General features: G+C 35.6%; 1 protein-coding gene across 1 annotated transcript in view; it reads left to right on the top strand.

Moving 5' to 3' along the window:
• THSD4 (thrombospondin type 1 domain containing 4) overlaps nucleotides 1-16202 on the top strand; it is a 308530-nt gene that overhangs the window by 111236 nt on the left and 181092 nt on the right. Inside the window, exon 6 of the mRNA XM_074837605.1 lies at nucleotides 968-1104. Within this exon, the coding sequence (XP_074693706.1) occupies nucleotides 968-1104 (137 nt within the window). The remainder of the gene's footprint in view (nucleotides 1-967; nucleotides 1105-16202) is intronic.

Genomic DNA, 16202 nt, shown 5'->3' on the forward strand with positions numbered 1-16202 from the left:
GTTTTAGTTTTTTATTATGGCAGCAAGGAAAGTATTGTCAAAAGAGAAAGGAATTCTGTTTGTACCTCACCACCACTGTGTGACAGTGCTACTCTTGGTTGGAAAGAAACTGAAGGTATTATTTCAGATAGCAAATAGGGGTAATGAACTGTGCAACTTTAATGTGACAGATTATTTGAAATAGAAAGACTACACAAATGTATTAACAATATTGATAACATAAAATATGTGGAGTGTTAGTCTGTATCTGTTCAAGTAACAGATTTTCACAGGAGAAGATAACTGTTTCTTCTCTTCTGTGCTCCTCTTCCCCAGAGTTCAGTGGGCTGATTTCCTTCTGGTTCTTGCATGTCAGTGGAGATCATGAGGTTTTGAATAATGATGTATTTTATATATTTTTAAAAATCAAAGAGTTGTTCTTATCTTAATTTTCTCTTGAACTAAGGAATAGTCACTAAAGTGCAACTTTTAAAAATAAAGAGGAATAAACAGTGGATTTTAAAAAAATTTGCATCTAGCTTGTTTTATGTGTTTCTTAATGCTAAGTGTTAGTATGCTTATTTGATGTGAATTGACTGTTGACTATATGTGAGCCTAGTTAGATGAACGTCTTTCTGATTACAGTGTAATTTTGCTGACACAGGAATTATGAAGTGTCATAACATTATTATGCTTTAAGAAGACTAAATTTGGCAAAATTTTTATAAAACTAAAACCACTCTTGGTCATTTAGGAAAATATCTGTCGTTGAAAACTGAGATAATGTTTAAATTTTCATAAGGTGTGTTGGAACACTTACCTTGGAGTTGGTTTCTTAATCACCGTTCATTTGATGCAGTCATTTGCATTGCGTTCAGTTTGGCTCTTTGTTTCTTCCTTTCAGACATTAGTGTTAGTTTAATGGGCTTTACCTTTTTAAAACTACTGCTGTGGTCTTTATAATGGGGACTTTTGTCTCTTTCCACAGTGAAGGGAAGTCAGAAGTGTGAGCTGAATTGCCGTGCGATAGGCTACCGATTCTATGTGAGACAAGCTGAAAAGGTGATAGATGGGACACCCTGTGACCAAAACGGAACTTCAATCTGTGTGGCAGGGCAGTGCAAGGTAAGGCTACTATCTCCAGCAAGTCTGCCTGTAGACTGTCTATGCCATATATAATTTCTGTAAGAGGTTGATGCGACTGTACCTGTGAAATGGTGTCTTGAACTCCATCTTTTTCTTTAACTAGATGTTAAAAATGATAACTTTTATTATTGCAGGTTTTATTTCTTAACTAATGTTTCTGTCTACTGAGAACAAGTTATGGAATGCTGAAAGGCTGGATCCAATCCAAAGGTGTTCTGACCACTATTAAGGTGACTTCCAGTGAGCTTTTTCCACATATTTAGCTTCCTACAGAAGAGCTTCTATGAAAGAATCAGAACATAAAGATTGGAAGCTTAGAGAGAAACGTAATATCTTTGATTAAACTTTAGAGTGGAGGTTTTTTGTTTTTTTTTTGTCTGCAACATAATGGTTTATGCAGTGATGTGTTTGTTTTGATTGCTTTTTAGCTGGTTAGTGTAACTTTTCTGATTGGCCCATGTTTTTCATTTTTAAGAATCAGGTTTTACTGGCTGTCCATTTACTCAGCAGTGAATGTTCTTTTAGAAAATACTTGAGTGAATGGTTATTTTTCAAGGGTTCAGAAGGAGCTAGTGTGTTGACTTTTTGCAGTTTGCTGTGTGGATTCCCTTTGTAATGGATAAATACACTGCTTTCTGCAAGATGGTAGCAATTCTAAACAAATGTTACGGTGTTTAGAAAAAAGTTGTAGTCTTTCAAGTAAGGTTAGTGAAAAAGAAATTTCTAGCAAGGGGCATTTGACACTTGGCTGATGTTTTCCATATATGTTGGCAAAAGAAGCAGAAGTGGGTCAAATGTGACTCATGAACTCAAATAATGAAAGGTCAAGTTCAGTTTAAGTAGTTGGTTTGCCAGAGGAAATCACTTATGAACACAACCTTTTCCTCTGCATGTCGAGATTCTTCTTACTTGTGCACATCTGGACAATGCCATGTATGTTTCTGTTCTGTATTTCTTAGTGCAAGCAAAGCCATGGCTTTGAATTTCCTTTGTAGATGATAGATCTGTGTGAAGATCTTTATTCTTTAAAGCTGCATGAAGATTCTTTATTCTTTAAAGCTTTCCTTGATCTCAAACCAATTCAGAAAGGGCCAGAAATATGTTTTAATTACAGTTCTGATCTATGACTCAGAAAACTGAAAAATAGATTTAGTATACCAGCTGTTGTATTTTCCTAGTACTGTGCAATTACAAAAGCGTATACTGATACATTTGTCTTGGAGGTCTGGGATAGAAAGGAAGGGCAGTGTTCAGCAGCCTAGTAGGAAAGTGTTCTGAATTCTGAAAATCACCTATTGCCTGTGTCCAATGTCATATCCCAGAGTTGCATATAAACAAACAACAGGTCGTGGATCCTTCCTGTGAATATGTAACTTGGGATTCATAGAACTGTACAGTAACTCAGGTTGTAAGGTACCTGGGGTCATGTTGTTCAACACTGTACTCGGAGTAGGGCCCGCTGTATCAAATAGCTATCATGGCCTTTTCCAGGTTGAGTTTTGAACCTATTTCAGTGTTTCAGCAACATCACAGTGGAATCTTTTTCCTTTTATTCAATTGAAATTCCCCGTATTGCAGCTTGTGCCCTTGGTCTCTCATCCTAGCATTGCATATCTCTGAGAATCTGACTCCATCTGCTGTTACCCTCCCATTAGATGTAGGCAGCAGTAAGATCTTCCCATAGCCTTCTCTTAAGGCTAGCGATTCCTAGGCTGTAGTGATTTTTTTTGTTTCTTTTCATTCTTTCCTTTTTCCTGTGGTGTTGAAAATAGACCTAAAAATCAAAATCTCAAGGTCTATTTAAAGTGTTCCTCAGTGATGTTTACTTAAGGCTTAGTGGAGTGATGCAGTCTGTCATTCTTAAAGAGTTAAATAGAATCAGTTCTGTACTGGTGCGTAGTGCCTTATAAGCCATAAAGTACTATGAGAAAGCCAAGATAAAGCAGGTAAAGGCACTTCTTATTCTGTGCACTTTGTAGTGTTTCTCACTACAGCAAAGTAGAACCAGAGTGTGAGCTGGGAGAAGTTGAGCGAGTTGGCAGAGTCCTCGTACACAGTAGCAGTAACTGTACTTGTGCAGAAGGCATTGGAATGGGCTGCCCAGGGCAGTGGTGGAGTCCCCATCCCTGGAGGGGTTTAAGAGTAAAGTTGACGTAGCGCTTAGGGATATGGTGTAGTTGGGAACTGTCAGTGTTAGGTCAATGGTTGGACTGGATGATCTTCAAGGTCTTTTCCAACCTAGACAATTCTGTGATTCTGTGAAGGCTGAATATTGGAGGCTTTGGGAGACACATCTAGCTAAAATACTTAAAGGTTTGTATTTTTCCTCTGAAGAGGAACTTAATTCAGACGTTTTCCAGCTTCTTGTGATTAGTTCTTTTGATCTGTAGCAATTCGCTCCTTATTCATTACTTGCAACCTCAGTAAAATTGTAAAGTGGATGTCAGCTGCAAGAGACTTGACCTTTTCCACCGTGTAATAGTTACATTGAGATTTTGTCTGTGTGTAAACCACACTCTACTTTTCTTTGTTTCAAAGTTTTGAGTTGGTATTTGAGGGAATATTCAGAGATACATATGTCAGACAAAAGGAAAACAGAGTATTACAGCTTCATGGTGCTGCAAAGCACTATCATTATTGACTCAGTTATTCTTTTTTCAGTGATTTCCATTGTTCAAGATTAGAAAGTCAGTACTACATCTTTGGTGAAACTTTACCTCTAAATAGTCAATAGCATGTTTGCATTTGAGGGAAGTTGATGTTATGTCAGATGAGATATGCTTCATTCTTCTTAAAAATACTTGATGTTTCAGGATAGATTTGTCTGTATTAAAATTACTTATCTTGTTCCTTTTTTATCTTTTCCATACATAAAATCTCATGTTCCCTATGATTTAAGGATGAATAAATCTGATACACAAATGAGTATTAAGTTGCGTATATTGCCTGTCTCCTTGGACCCCAATATTTTGTATCCAACTTGCGTAGGAAGCAAAACTGTTAAAAATAAATAAAATAATTTTACTTAACAGTGATATTATACACCGTAGAGTGAACGCATGTAGCTGAAGGATGTAATAATTAGATAATCAAATAATTTTTGTACTGTCAGATGCTTAAGAGAATATTTTTCAGAAGAGTTGGTGGCATTTACAGTTAACTGAAAATGTTTCTCAAGTAATGAAGCTTATTCAAATCTTTGTAGTAGGTAGATCTTCCTTATCTGCACGGTATTTTTTTTTTTTTTTAAGTCAGATAATTTAAGGGTCTAATGAGTTTATGGTCTCTATCACCCTCTGTTGGACATTTTGCTGCATTACCAGAACAGTAATATCCTTGTGTTACAAAACGATCTGTTTTGTTCCCAGGACCATTGTTTCTGATTAGTATTTTCAGTTTACCTTATTCTTAAAAACAAAAGATTGAAAATGTTGCTTTACTAAAAATAATGAAAATTACTTAGAAATCGAATGAAGAATGCAATAGACACAGGTTTACCTTCACTTGAAATAAAAATGAAACATGTATGAAGTAAGATATTTCTCACTTCTCGCTTTTTAACCATTTAAAACCTTACATAAGGCAACCACAAGTAACATTAGTTAGAAGCTCTCGATATACAAGATGCGGTCACACCTTTTAACACTGAATATACATTAAGGAGAAGCTTTGTCTTAACGTCAAAACCAGAATGTTTAATACATTAATGATCTCCTTTTTGAGTTGTTGACCAATGTTAGATAGAATAGCCTTTTAAAACAAATATTGTTTAATCTTATCAGCAAAGATAAAAGATGGCATAAGAGAAGATTTTGAAAACAGAAGTATGTACAAAAGTTCTTCTTAAAGCCTGGTTGTTGCGGCCATTACAGTATCATTCAGGAAGGTCAGAACAACAGTATATTTCTGAGTGCCTCTGAACAGCATCTCAGTAACCATTTCCTTACTTTCAGAGAGTGTCTTTTGTCACTGTTTGCTGTTCTTTTGTTCAGCTGCCCCCGAGTTGGAAGTAAAAACTTCCTAACTTATCCAGCACAGTAGGTGATATCTAAATCTCATTTTTCACACCTAGTCCTTTAACAAAACTTAGTATGTTCTTGTGATGACATATCCTAATTTGTTTGTTGGTTTTTCCATGTTCTTATTTGTCCGTGTCATTGCAATGACTGGCATATATGAAAATGGAAGCACTACAAAGTACTAGACTAGACTCTGAATTCTAATGAAATGAAACCTTTTAAAAGCAATTAAATAATTTTAAAATAAAATTAGGCAAAATAGAATGAACTGGCTGATATTCTACCCATGCAGAAGAAAGAAGTATGATAGCGATCTCGATAATCAGTTTTATTATTTCTGTGTAAAATTATTTTTCTGCACTTTTGAACAGCATTCATTCTGATGAATTTTGGAATGTGAATGAACTTCTTCACTGACAGTCCTATTGAGTTCCTCTTTTGTTTTTTTCAAAATTTTTATTTATTGCCACAGCTGGTTATTGCTGATATATATGCTTTGAATATCTTTCAGTATTACTGAGTATGCGTTGTTTGTTTGGTATCCCTCTCCTAACTCTAAATTTTCACAGTGCTGTTATGTTAAAGAACGCCTATGAATGGGGCTTCTTCAATTCGCTATTTAGGCAGAAGTGTGTATTTTCTTGTTTTGAGATGTTTTTTCTGCTTGTGTACCCTTTTATTTCTTCTGGAGCCAATGGCATGATCCTACTCAGTAACTTTTAAGATTGTGAAAAAAAATGCAAGTAGAATATTGTAGAAGTTTTAATAAAAAAAGCAAAGTATGAGGAAAGAATGCTCTTAATAATTTTGGCCTTGAGCATAGTTTATAAATACACCTATAGGGAAGTATGTTACATGTGGTTTTTTGCACGCATCTAGGACACTTCTACTAGAAGAAGTCTTTCCCAGTACTTGGGCAGGTGTGAACACTGACTCATAGTTTTGGAGACAGCAAAAACGTTATTTGTGAGCTGTGAGGTAAACTGTATTTGCAGAGATGTTAGTTACCACACAGTGGCGCACTTTGCAAAAGTATTTAGCATTTCCCATGAAAATTCATTTGGGTGGGAGCTGTAGATATCTTTTAAAGGTACCTGAAACAACTATTTTCTCTCTCCTAATTTTTATATTACATTTTCTCTTGCATTGTAGTTTTTTTTCATCTTCCAGTTAACTTCTGAAGTTAAGTGAAAATATCTGAGCAGTTTTAAAATGCACGCAGTGAGTAACTTCAGTAGCAAAATGACTGTCAGTAGAGCTTTTACTTGCCTTTTTTTTAAAAAAAAAAAAAGCATCAGATGTTGAAATCCTTTCAAACCTTATAGGGGGATAACTTAAATCAGCCATAGGAAGCATAGCCAAGCATGCTAAGTCTCCATCAGAAAAACATGATTAGGCATGATTTGGAACTCTGCTGATGTGCGCTAGTGTCCAGGTAACAGAACTATCAGTGGCATTGTTGTTTTAAGTTGGGGAACTTTTAATGACTGTAGGATCAGAGTTAACAGATCAGAATGATGATAACTGTCTACTTTCTGTAAGTTAGGGTTATTCTCATAACTCATATGTGTTGGACTATGGAATAGTCCTATGGTTGTTCTTGTAAAAGGTAAAGAATCTGTTTTCTGTAGGAGTATCAGATTGCTTGTGTAATGTTGATTGCTTACACTGAAAAAAAGGGTCTAGTGTGGATTTGGGGTTTTTACGTGCATGTGCGCTTTCTTAAAGTTGGAGCCAGACTTCTGTCCTTTCTCTATCCTCTTCTCTCTAGTTTGTAGGTTCTTCTAAGCAAGTACTCTGTACAGTGCTAGCTTCCGTGAAGCTTTTCTCCTTGTGCTTTAGTCATCACGGTGTTAATTTTTTATCAACAATAATGTAAGGAAGAACCTAATACCTGGAATAATAGAAGCAAGGGCATATGGGTATCTATATCTGTCCTTCAGCTGAAGTACAGAAGATGTTTGTGGTTGCTTGTTCATCTTGCTTGGTTGCTCAGGAGAGGAGGGTGTATTCTTCACTGCACCAGAACTTTGTAAAGCTCTGTCGTGAGATACAAAGACTTGAAAGCAGCCTAAAAAACTGTACCAAATGAAACATTGGTCTGTGCCTCAGTAGCATACTCTGACCATCAGTACTTTGGTATTAGCCTAACTAGCACAAATGTGGGTGAAGATTGGTGTCAAGCATTATTTGTATTTGTGGACGACCAATGTAATGAACTGTTTCTAGTTATCTGACCTTATCCTAAAAGCAGGCTGTGAAATAGTGAATTACTTATTTTTAGCATGGGAGTTGGCGTGTTAAAAAGTTGCATGCTGCAGAGAATTGTCACCAAGGCTTTGCCCAGGATATGATCGCACACAGGATATGCTCTGTGGAAGTAGAGAACTAGGTTATGGAGCCTAATGGCATTCAGATGCTGAAATGCATTTCAGAATCAAATGAAAATTAAACCTCTAGTTTGTTAATATTCAAGGCTTGCTTTTTTCTTATTTTTTATTTGGTTTCTATCAATAGTAGCTGAGCACACTGTGCTCTGAGCTCAAGACCTTTTCAAAGAGTAGGTAGGATGCATACAAAGAGGCAAAAATCAGAATTTTGCCAGATCTTTATTTAGTTTTGCTCATACTGTGTGTGGAGCCTCTGTTGGAGGCTTTTTCTTTCAAGGAAAAATGGTTGATCTGTAAAATATACCATAAAAGTGAAAAACTACAGTTACAATAGAACGGGCTCTCCTTCTCTCTGCCTTTTCATATATTTTCTTGGCTGTTGGAAATAGGACTCTTCATTGTTTCTCTTCATAATGACTTGTTTCTCTTCATAATGACTTGCTAATGCCAAGCATTGCATTGGGAAACACCCGCCTGGCATTCATAAGGTGTTAATGGAAGAAACTGGTTCCTCAGAGCTAAGAAATAACTCCTTTTGCCACTTCTTCCCTTTTTTTTGCATAGTTTTCTGTTAAATGCTTTACAGAGATTAAGAGAGCCTCTGTAAGGTTTCTTGACCTTGCTGTCTAAAAAGTCTTTCTGCCATCCTCCGTTTATGAAGCAACACTAAAATTTTTTTTGGCATATGATTTTTGGCCATGACCTAATTTAAGTTGATCCTGGTCGCTGATACACAGCAGGTGCAGTCACTGCATGTAAAAGATACTGCAAGGATAACTTTACTACCTTTGAACCGAGCTAAAACTGATGCAAAGTCTGGTGGTAGGAAATTGTGAATAGCAAGGCATTCATGACAGGTAAGTTCAAACAAAATGAGTAAGAGCTAGATCTCTGTATTTGTTCTCCCCTTGTCTGTCAGCCTCTTGTCCTGAGAAAGACCTCATAATCCAAAGAATGGAGCTTCTCACTCTTCCATGAAGTTGCTGTCTGAATCTGTAGTTCTGCACTCTTTAGTCTCATAAATAACCCAGTAATACAGATGTTATCAGGGTCAGATGTTACTTACAATGGCTTTTAACATATTTGTCCAGCCCATGTAATACAGCATTTATGCTAGTGCTGTGTTTTGGGATTTTTTTCCCCCAGTTTTAAGACAGTTATGGGGGGACAAACTCTTCTCGATTCAGTTTAAGTTAGTGCAGCGTAGGTATGGAATAAAACCCACTGAAATAACATTAAGCAGGCATGAAAATTTTTAATAAATCTAATTTAACAGGATTGAATTTATATAAGATCTGCATGTCATAATTGTGTACATAACCTTTTTTTTTTGCCCCAGCACTTGGAACCCCAAAGTGAGATTTCACTGTTTTGTTGAACTGCAGACTGACAAGAAACTTGTGAAAAGACACAACACAGTTTAATAACATTAAAATTTGGCTTACAGCTCTAAGTACTGGAGAAAAATGTTATCACTGTATGTTAAAATGTTTTCAGCAGAGCTGTTGAGAAAAAGTAAAAGAAAATATTTATGCTCGAAAAAGCCTGATTAAACAGACTTTTTTCTTAAGTGATAAAAAATTCCTGTGTCAAATACCTGACGTAAAATCTCAATCTTGAAAAATGTCCTAATCAGAATTCAAAAAATTAAGTGCTTTGTAAAATTTTATTTATCATTTCAAGTTCCATAGCATATCAATAGAATGTGTAATTAAGGTTAACTGATGCTTATAGTTGCATGAAATATGTTCCTTCTTTTAGATCAAATTATCTAGATCATTTTCTTCAATGGTAAAGATGAAGCAGATTCCTTGTGTAACTGAAGATTTAAAGAATAAAATACTAGAACTTCCAATTACATTCTATCTTACTGCTATAGTGTTATGCAGTTATATAAAAATAAAATGGAAGTTAAAACTGTAACATTTGAAAAAAACCCACAAACAAAACCCAAACAAACCTAAAATGGTTTTAAAGAATGTCTTCATTCTAAAATGTTTTTAAACTGCTTTTAAATATTGTACATAGCGTATTGCTTGGAAAATGTTTGCTTTACTTCAGTTTGGAGCAAAAATAGATGCTGAAGTGCACCACAGAATGGCTAATCCAAATTCTGATTATCTTTATGCTCCACTCGATGTCTCTGTTTTCCTGTCAAATGTAGTCAATAGTGTATAACCTGCCTATCTGAAGCAGCTTGACACGTAGGAAGGTAAAGGAGTTGTGTGTAGCTTTAATTTGTTCTTATTTCTGCAATTCTCTCAACTAGTTTCAAAATAATAAATTAAAAAATATTCTAAAATAAAACTAAAAAAAAGTTAGTTTTCAAGAATGCTGGGAATACTATTGGAACAGAAAATAAAAATATTGTATGTTGTTGGGCTTTGGTTTTTTTTCCCTGATTAAACAGATTGCTATATATCAGGCTGCAAATGAAGCCAGGCCTGTTTATTAATCTGGCATCATTCCCTAGGTTGGAATAATCAAATGATCACTCTTGGATGCTACTGACTTTCTCAGGGTATAGCACTGAGTATATACTCTCTTCTTCAGTCTTTGACTCCAGGACAGCTGATGATTCTAGCAGCTGAAGAGTAAATCAACCTCTATAATCCCTGCCAGTAATTTTTTTTTTTTTCCTGTTCCTATCTTTTAGACCTTTTTTTCAGCATTTTAGTGTAGTATCTTTTTTTTAATGACAGTCCTTTTAGATTTGACTTTCTTGTTTAAAGTTTCTCTTTTTGCTTGAAGCTGTTGATAGTAATTTTAAGTGACTTTGAGGCCTATGACTGGCAGTGTTTGCTGGGCAGGAAGCGAGAGAGATGAACTTGATTGTTTTGAGTTCACAGTACAAACAGCAGTGCATGCAGTTCAGTAATCCTCCCAGTAGAGTCATGTTCTGTACCTATCATGCTTTTAAAGAAACAAGATAAAGTCTTGTAATGTAGTAATATACTATCAAAAGAAACATTCAGTAACACACCAGTCCCCTCACATGGTTGTTCATAAACCTGAGCTTTTGATCACTGGTTCTGCTTCTGAGTTACTGGTTTTCTGCCATGATGTGGAAATCAAATGTTGACAAGAAAAAAGGAGTATGAATAAAAATACAAAATAAATGTGATCTCAAAACTATTCCTTTTTCTCAGTCCCTTTCCAGAGCCTTCATGAATGTATTCTAACAAAATGAGCTATGACAGCCTGTAGTAAGATAGCTTGCAGCATGGTACCCCATTCACAAAAGAGGCAAACTGATGAAGAACGATGTACTCTGTACCGTGGTTGAGGTGGAAGTGTTTTATATGATGTCTCTTATGCAGGAATTACTAATTTATAGTTAATACATTTTAAGTAACCAAGAGAACCAAATCTGTTTTGTGTTACATTACAGCAGTTCAAAGAAAAAAAAAAAAAAGAAATTTCAACCAGTTGAAATTCATTCTAGGGAGATGGGAAAGCGATTGTAAAAGAGACTCATGTAGCTAGTGCAAGACCCCTGTTCTGAGGTTAAATAGCAAAAGGAAACAAAGTAATTTAGATTTTATTGCAAAGAAACAAAAAGGGCTGCAGCAAAAATAATGTTCTGAAACTCAGATGTAAGGGATCTGTTTAACACCTGGACAAGCAAGCAATGGAGAGAATGTTATTAAGAAGGGTACGGACTGTATAAATATTCATTTTTGTTCTCCTATTTAGAATATGGATTAAAACTTTGCAATTATTCCTAAATTATAAATGATACAATAAAAAATGCAACTGTGTTTAGTTACAGATTTTTTCTCTGTTAATTGACTGGATTATGTTTCTTGTGCTAGAGATCAGAGCTCGTAAATGTTCCAGGCATTTGACTTTCAGCATCTCATTGTGGTGATTAGGTTTGGATTCCCAAAAAGGGCTTATAGATTCCTCTCTGCAGAATGTATAAAGAGATCCTGGCACCTTGATTAGATGCCTAAAACTAGACATTGTCAGTAGTCTCCCAGTAGACTGAGTGGTATTTTGGCTTATTCTCAATGTGTTGTATTTATGTCAGTAGAGGCTATGATGCATCAGTCAGTTTAGGATTGGGTTGCATAGTTTTGTGCCATTGTCCCAGGGAAATGCTGGATTGAGGAAGTTTCTCACTGCAGGGTATGTGTTATGTCATGCACAAAAATAAAAATGAAGAAACTGAGTTCTTGAAATTATTGTTGTCTGGTAATGTTTATTCTAGAAGACTGTCACTGTAGGCAGCCACAAATGATTTTGACATGACAAACATAGGAAAAGCCAGAGGAGGAAAAAAAAAAGATATAGTTGTACAGAATTAGAGCAGGCTTCATATGGTATGACATATTTTGTAAGAATTCTCATTTGACTGGGTATTTTCTTTCTGCTTGCTTGCTGAGTGTCAGTAGAGTTTAACTTGCAGTGGGGTTGGAATGTGCAGTAAGACTGCTATAAATTATTACAAATTAAAAAAGGCAATGTATGTGTGCTAGAGAGCTTATTAGCAGATTGAAGTGTTCACATGGCAGATGGGGTCATGAAGTAGGAGGCAGGCTATTTGTGAACATTTGCAAGGAAAAATAAATGCTTGCATGTGTGAGGATTTATGAGGTGATTGCTAAAACAATCATTGAAACAATAAATGGAATTAGTATTTAATTTTCTTTTTTCTTTCTTTTTTTTTCCCCCCCTTTCTCTGTCAGTTTGAATCCATCTCCTATGATGTCCATGATCTAGGGATCAGCTTTTTTTTGTTGTTTGCAGTTTGATAACCCTGTGCTGGTTTGTGGCTGCACCTTCTTTGTGCTAGTGCAGTGTTAGCAATTATGTGGTTGACTAGTGATATTTCAGAGCTCATCTTCAAGTCAGAGTTCTTAGAAATACAATATGAAAGTATATCTATTGCTAAAGGTTTACTCTTCTTTTGTAGTACTAATATGCCAACTGCTGACACCTTAATATTGATAGTATTTTACTTACTGTTACTAGTGATAAAATTAATGATAAGATGGAAATTTTATTGCAATTCAGTCGTTTTGAAAACTTCAGAATTTAGGCACTGTAGAATTTTTTTGGTTAACTACAAAACTACTAAGAAATTATAATAAACTATCAGGAGCCACTAACCCAAAGGTCTTAATCAAAATAGAAGAATTTTTAGAAAGTGGTGACAGTGCAGCAAAATGCTGTCTGACCTAAGCTGTTTTTCACTAAGGAGCCAAATAGTAAGTAAATGCTTAATTTTGTTTTGATGATTTTGGGGAGCAAATTGAAAATACTAATAAGAACTGTAACAGAATATTCCAAAATACCTATTATTTAATCAGGAAACTGGAACAGCAATCTTGGAAATCTGGTCTGCAGGAAATTAAGTATTTAGGCTTTGTTTTTATTTAACTACATTATAATACTACTTTAGAGCCTGGAAAGGGTCCAGTATGTTTTTAGGCACTTCCATTAAAACAAAAATTACAATTTTGATAGACTGGGACAGGCAAATTTGTCACATAAGTAAGTAAATCCTTGGGAGTAAGGTACACAGTAGTTCTGTATGTGCATATATTTTTCTTTTTATGCAGGCACTTGCACACACATATATAGATGCACCCAGAGCAAATAGTTAAGGAGCTGCTCTGTCTTAAAATAGGCTTGAAGTGTAGTCTTATTGTGTTAAATGAAAGCCATGGAAAAAGGTACTGCTATGTTAAGAACACAGAAATGCATTAAATTTACAGTAGTGTGTGTATACAAGAAGAGACACTTACAAAGCAGGAACGTTCAAGCCTTACCAGTATCTAATGGAGAGGTGAAGTCACTGGACTGTGTAGAGTGGCTGGTTGTTTGCTCCTAAGAACTAGTATGGATTCAGATCCCTGTTCCAGTCGAACTAGCAGGGCTGTTCTGCAGTAGATTTCCTGTGTGACCTTGGATATTTCATTTAACCTCTTTGGTTATCATCAATATAGCACTGCGTAAGGATACCTGAATGTGTGCTGAATGTGCAGACTGGACCAAAAGCTCTTTTTTAGACTCTGTAGCCCTGTTAATCCATTTTTTTAACCAAGGTAGAGTGCAGTAATATTGTGACTTTCCTTCTTTGAGTGGCTTGCTGGGAACTGATTCTCGTATTCTCCACATGATGCATGGTTGTCCCAAACGTGCTCTTAATGCCTAGATTCTCCATCTCAAAAATGGAAATAGTGTGGCAAATCCTTGTTTTATAGGATAAATACAATTTGTGAGACCTAATGGTAGTGAAACGTACATGGGGACTGGATTGATAGCAAAGTGTTGCACTTCATTTTAACAGATCATTTTTGTGTACTTTATATATGTTTTGACCATATTGATCTATGGAAAGTGGAGCAGAACAAAGGTGTAGGTGAATATTCTCAGGGAGGGCAAGAATGTGAGTCTTAATCCTTTGCTGAGACCAGAGTTTCAATTTTGATGCAGAAGCTCATGTTTACAAGATGTTTACAAGATACAATTTTATTTTCACAGAAGTTGATGCAGAGTTCCCTTCAGTTTAAATTTCACATTGGTTAAGTTTTCCCATAAAGGTTTTGAGCTTTTCTCAAAAGCTCAAAATAAAAAAGTATTCTGGATGTCATCTGGTACCACCTCAGTCTGTGAAATTTAATACGATTAGATCAGAGATCTATTAAAAATGGTATATAGCTAGATCAAAATGAACTTGTTCAGACTTGGTTGAAATTGAATTTTTAACAGAACTTGAAATCAGCCAGACTTTCTTGTGGCTTTGCAGTGAAACTAGCATCTTGATATTGACAGTTCTGTTCTTTTTTTTTTCTTTTTTCTTTTTTTCTCCCCCCCCCCCCCCCCCCCCCCCCTTTTTTCCTTTTTTTTTTTTTTTTTCTTTTTTCCCCACAAGTGTCATGGTATTTGACTTTTTTTGAAGTCCTACAGACTGGAGTCACATGAATGTGTGATAATTTAGGTTTTCATTTAAAGTAATGTAAATTTCCAGCTTATATGGTTGCTGAGAGAAATAAAAAACTGACTAGAGCATACACTTAATGGCTCAGACTTCACAAAACCAGTGAGGTGAGTTCAAACCCTTATCAAAAATTCTGTTGATTTGCAAGTCCATGCCCTATTTTGGGGCCCCAAACATATTATTATAGCAACAGGTTTTTCACATTGGCAAAAACAGTGGCAAATCTTGGACAAAACAGAACAAATGTGATGTTGTTACATAAGATTGACATATTCATACCTTGGTTAATGGAGAAGTTGTCAAAATGCTTGAATAACTTCCTGTTCTCTCTTTGTAATAAACAGTGACACCTGATCTCTTCAAAGCCTCATGTAAAAACCTACTTGAGCATATGCATTAGACTTGATAGATTTTCTTTTTAAATTACAGTGCATTTAAATCTATCAGTAATGTCTGCCACATGACATTGTTAGCTTTGTAGTTTGAGGTAGCTTTACCTGGCATCTAAGTGCATTTCATGAAATGAAAACTTGGCCAAGGTTAAAGTTGTTGTGCTCACAGTCAAGCAATCCTAATAGTTCACTGGCAGTATTTTAGTGTAATTTGGATTGTGTGTAGTTGTAACAAACCCCGTGTAGTAGAAATTCGAAACATAAGTGTGTATGTAACTCATCGCAGGGGAAGATGACTTTGAAACAAAAATCTGTTTTCTTCTGTAAAATACAAAATGTTTTTACAGACATTGCCTTTCCCTTTCCATACTAGAGCTGTGCCTATAATTTTAATAATGGTCATTTGCCAGGATGTTGACCTTACAGAAATTATAAATGCCAGAGACTTGTTAGTTACTGATATTGGGCTGTTGTTGATGCTATTTATACGTAGTCTGGCTTATTCTTCTCAAGTTCATGAGCACACAAGGAACTGTGATAACAGAAGGGAAATGTGCATATCTGTTTGGTTCTTATGTAAATATGAAAAATATCTGCAGAATACGATTGAGCAACTTCAGAAACTAGTTACGAGTACAATCAGTCCTCTAATCCCAAATTTTCTGTGACAAAGGCACTTTCTTTCCCTTCCTGTCCATGTTTATTTCCTGTATCCCAAGCTGTTTTCTGTAGAGTTCTGAGCCCTTACACACAAGTCTAATGAATTTCTGTAGGTGTTTCAAGTGTGCATTGGTGATATCTTACAAAACGCAAAGTGAAGTAATTGCTTAGTATAACATTTTTGAAGGGGACTAAGCTCCTGCTATAGTGTTAAATACATGTTCTTACAAAGCAGATGCTTCTTGCTCAACATCGTTCTTGACATATTATTACAATGAATGAATGTAGACTTGCTTTCCTAGAAGGGTTGTGTTACACCATAGTTATATCATCTGATCTTTAGCACACACAGTTTTACCCAGTTTAGTGGGGTGGAAAGTTTGACAAAAGGAAGAATTGGGATTCTCCAGTTGTAACTTACTTCATGTTTCTGTTGATGATAATTGGAGCAGAACCAAATCTAAACTGTTCTGCTATAGATTTGCAGTGACACCAGTAAGAAAGAGCATTCTGTAGAGGAGATAATGGAGGACTTTGAAGTCTTACACAGCTTGTACCCAGGAATGAGAAGAAAATGTATGTGTATGTTTCACATACGTGTGCAGTATGAGCAGTACAAGTAGCTTGAAGAAAACATGGCTTTAAATCAACTGGTAGTTGCTAAGGT

This window comes from Strix aluco, chromosome 12, assembly GCF_031877795.1.
Source record: "Strix aluco isolate bStrAlu1 chromosome 12, bStrAlu1.hap1, whole genome shotgun sequence".
Classification (NCBI taxonomy): Eukaryota; Metazoa; Chordata; class Aves; order Strigiformes; family Strigidae; genus Strix; species Strix aluco.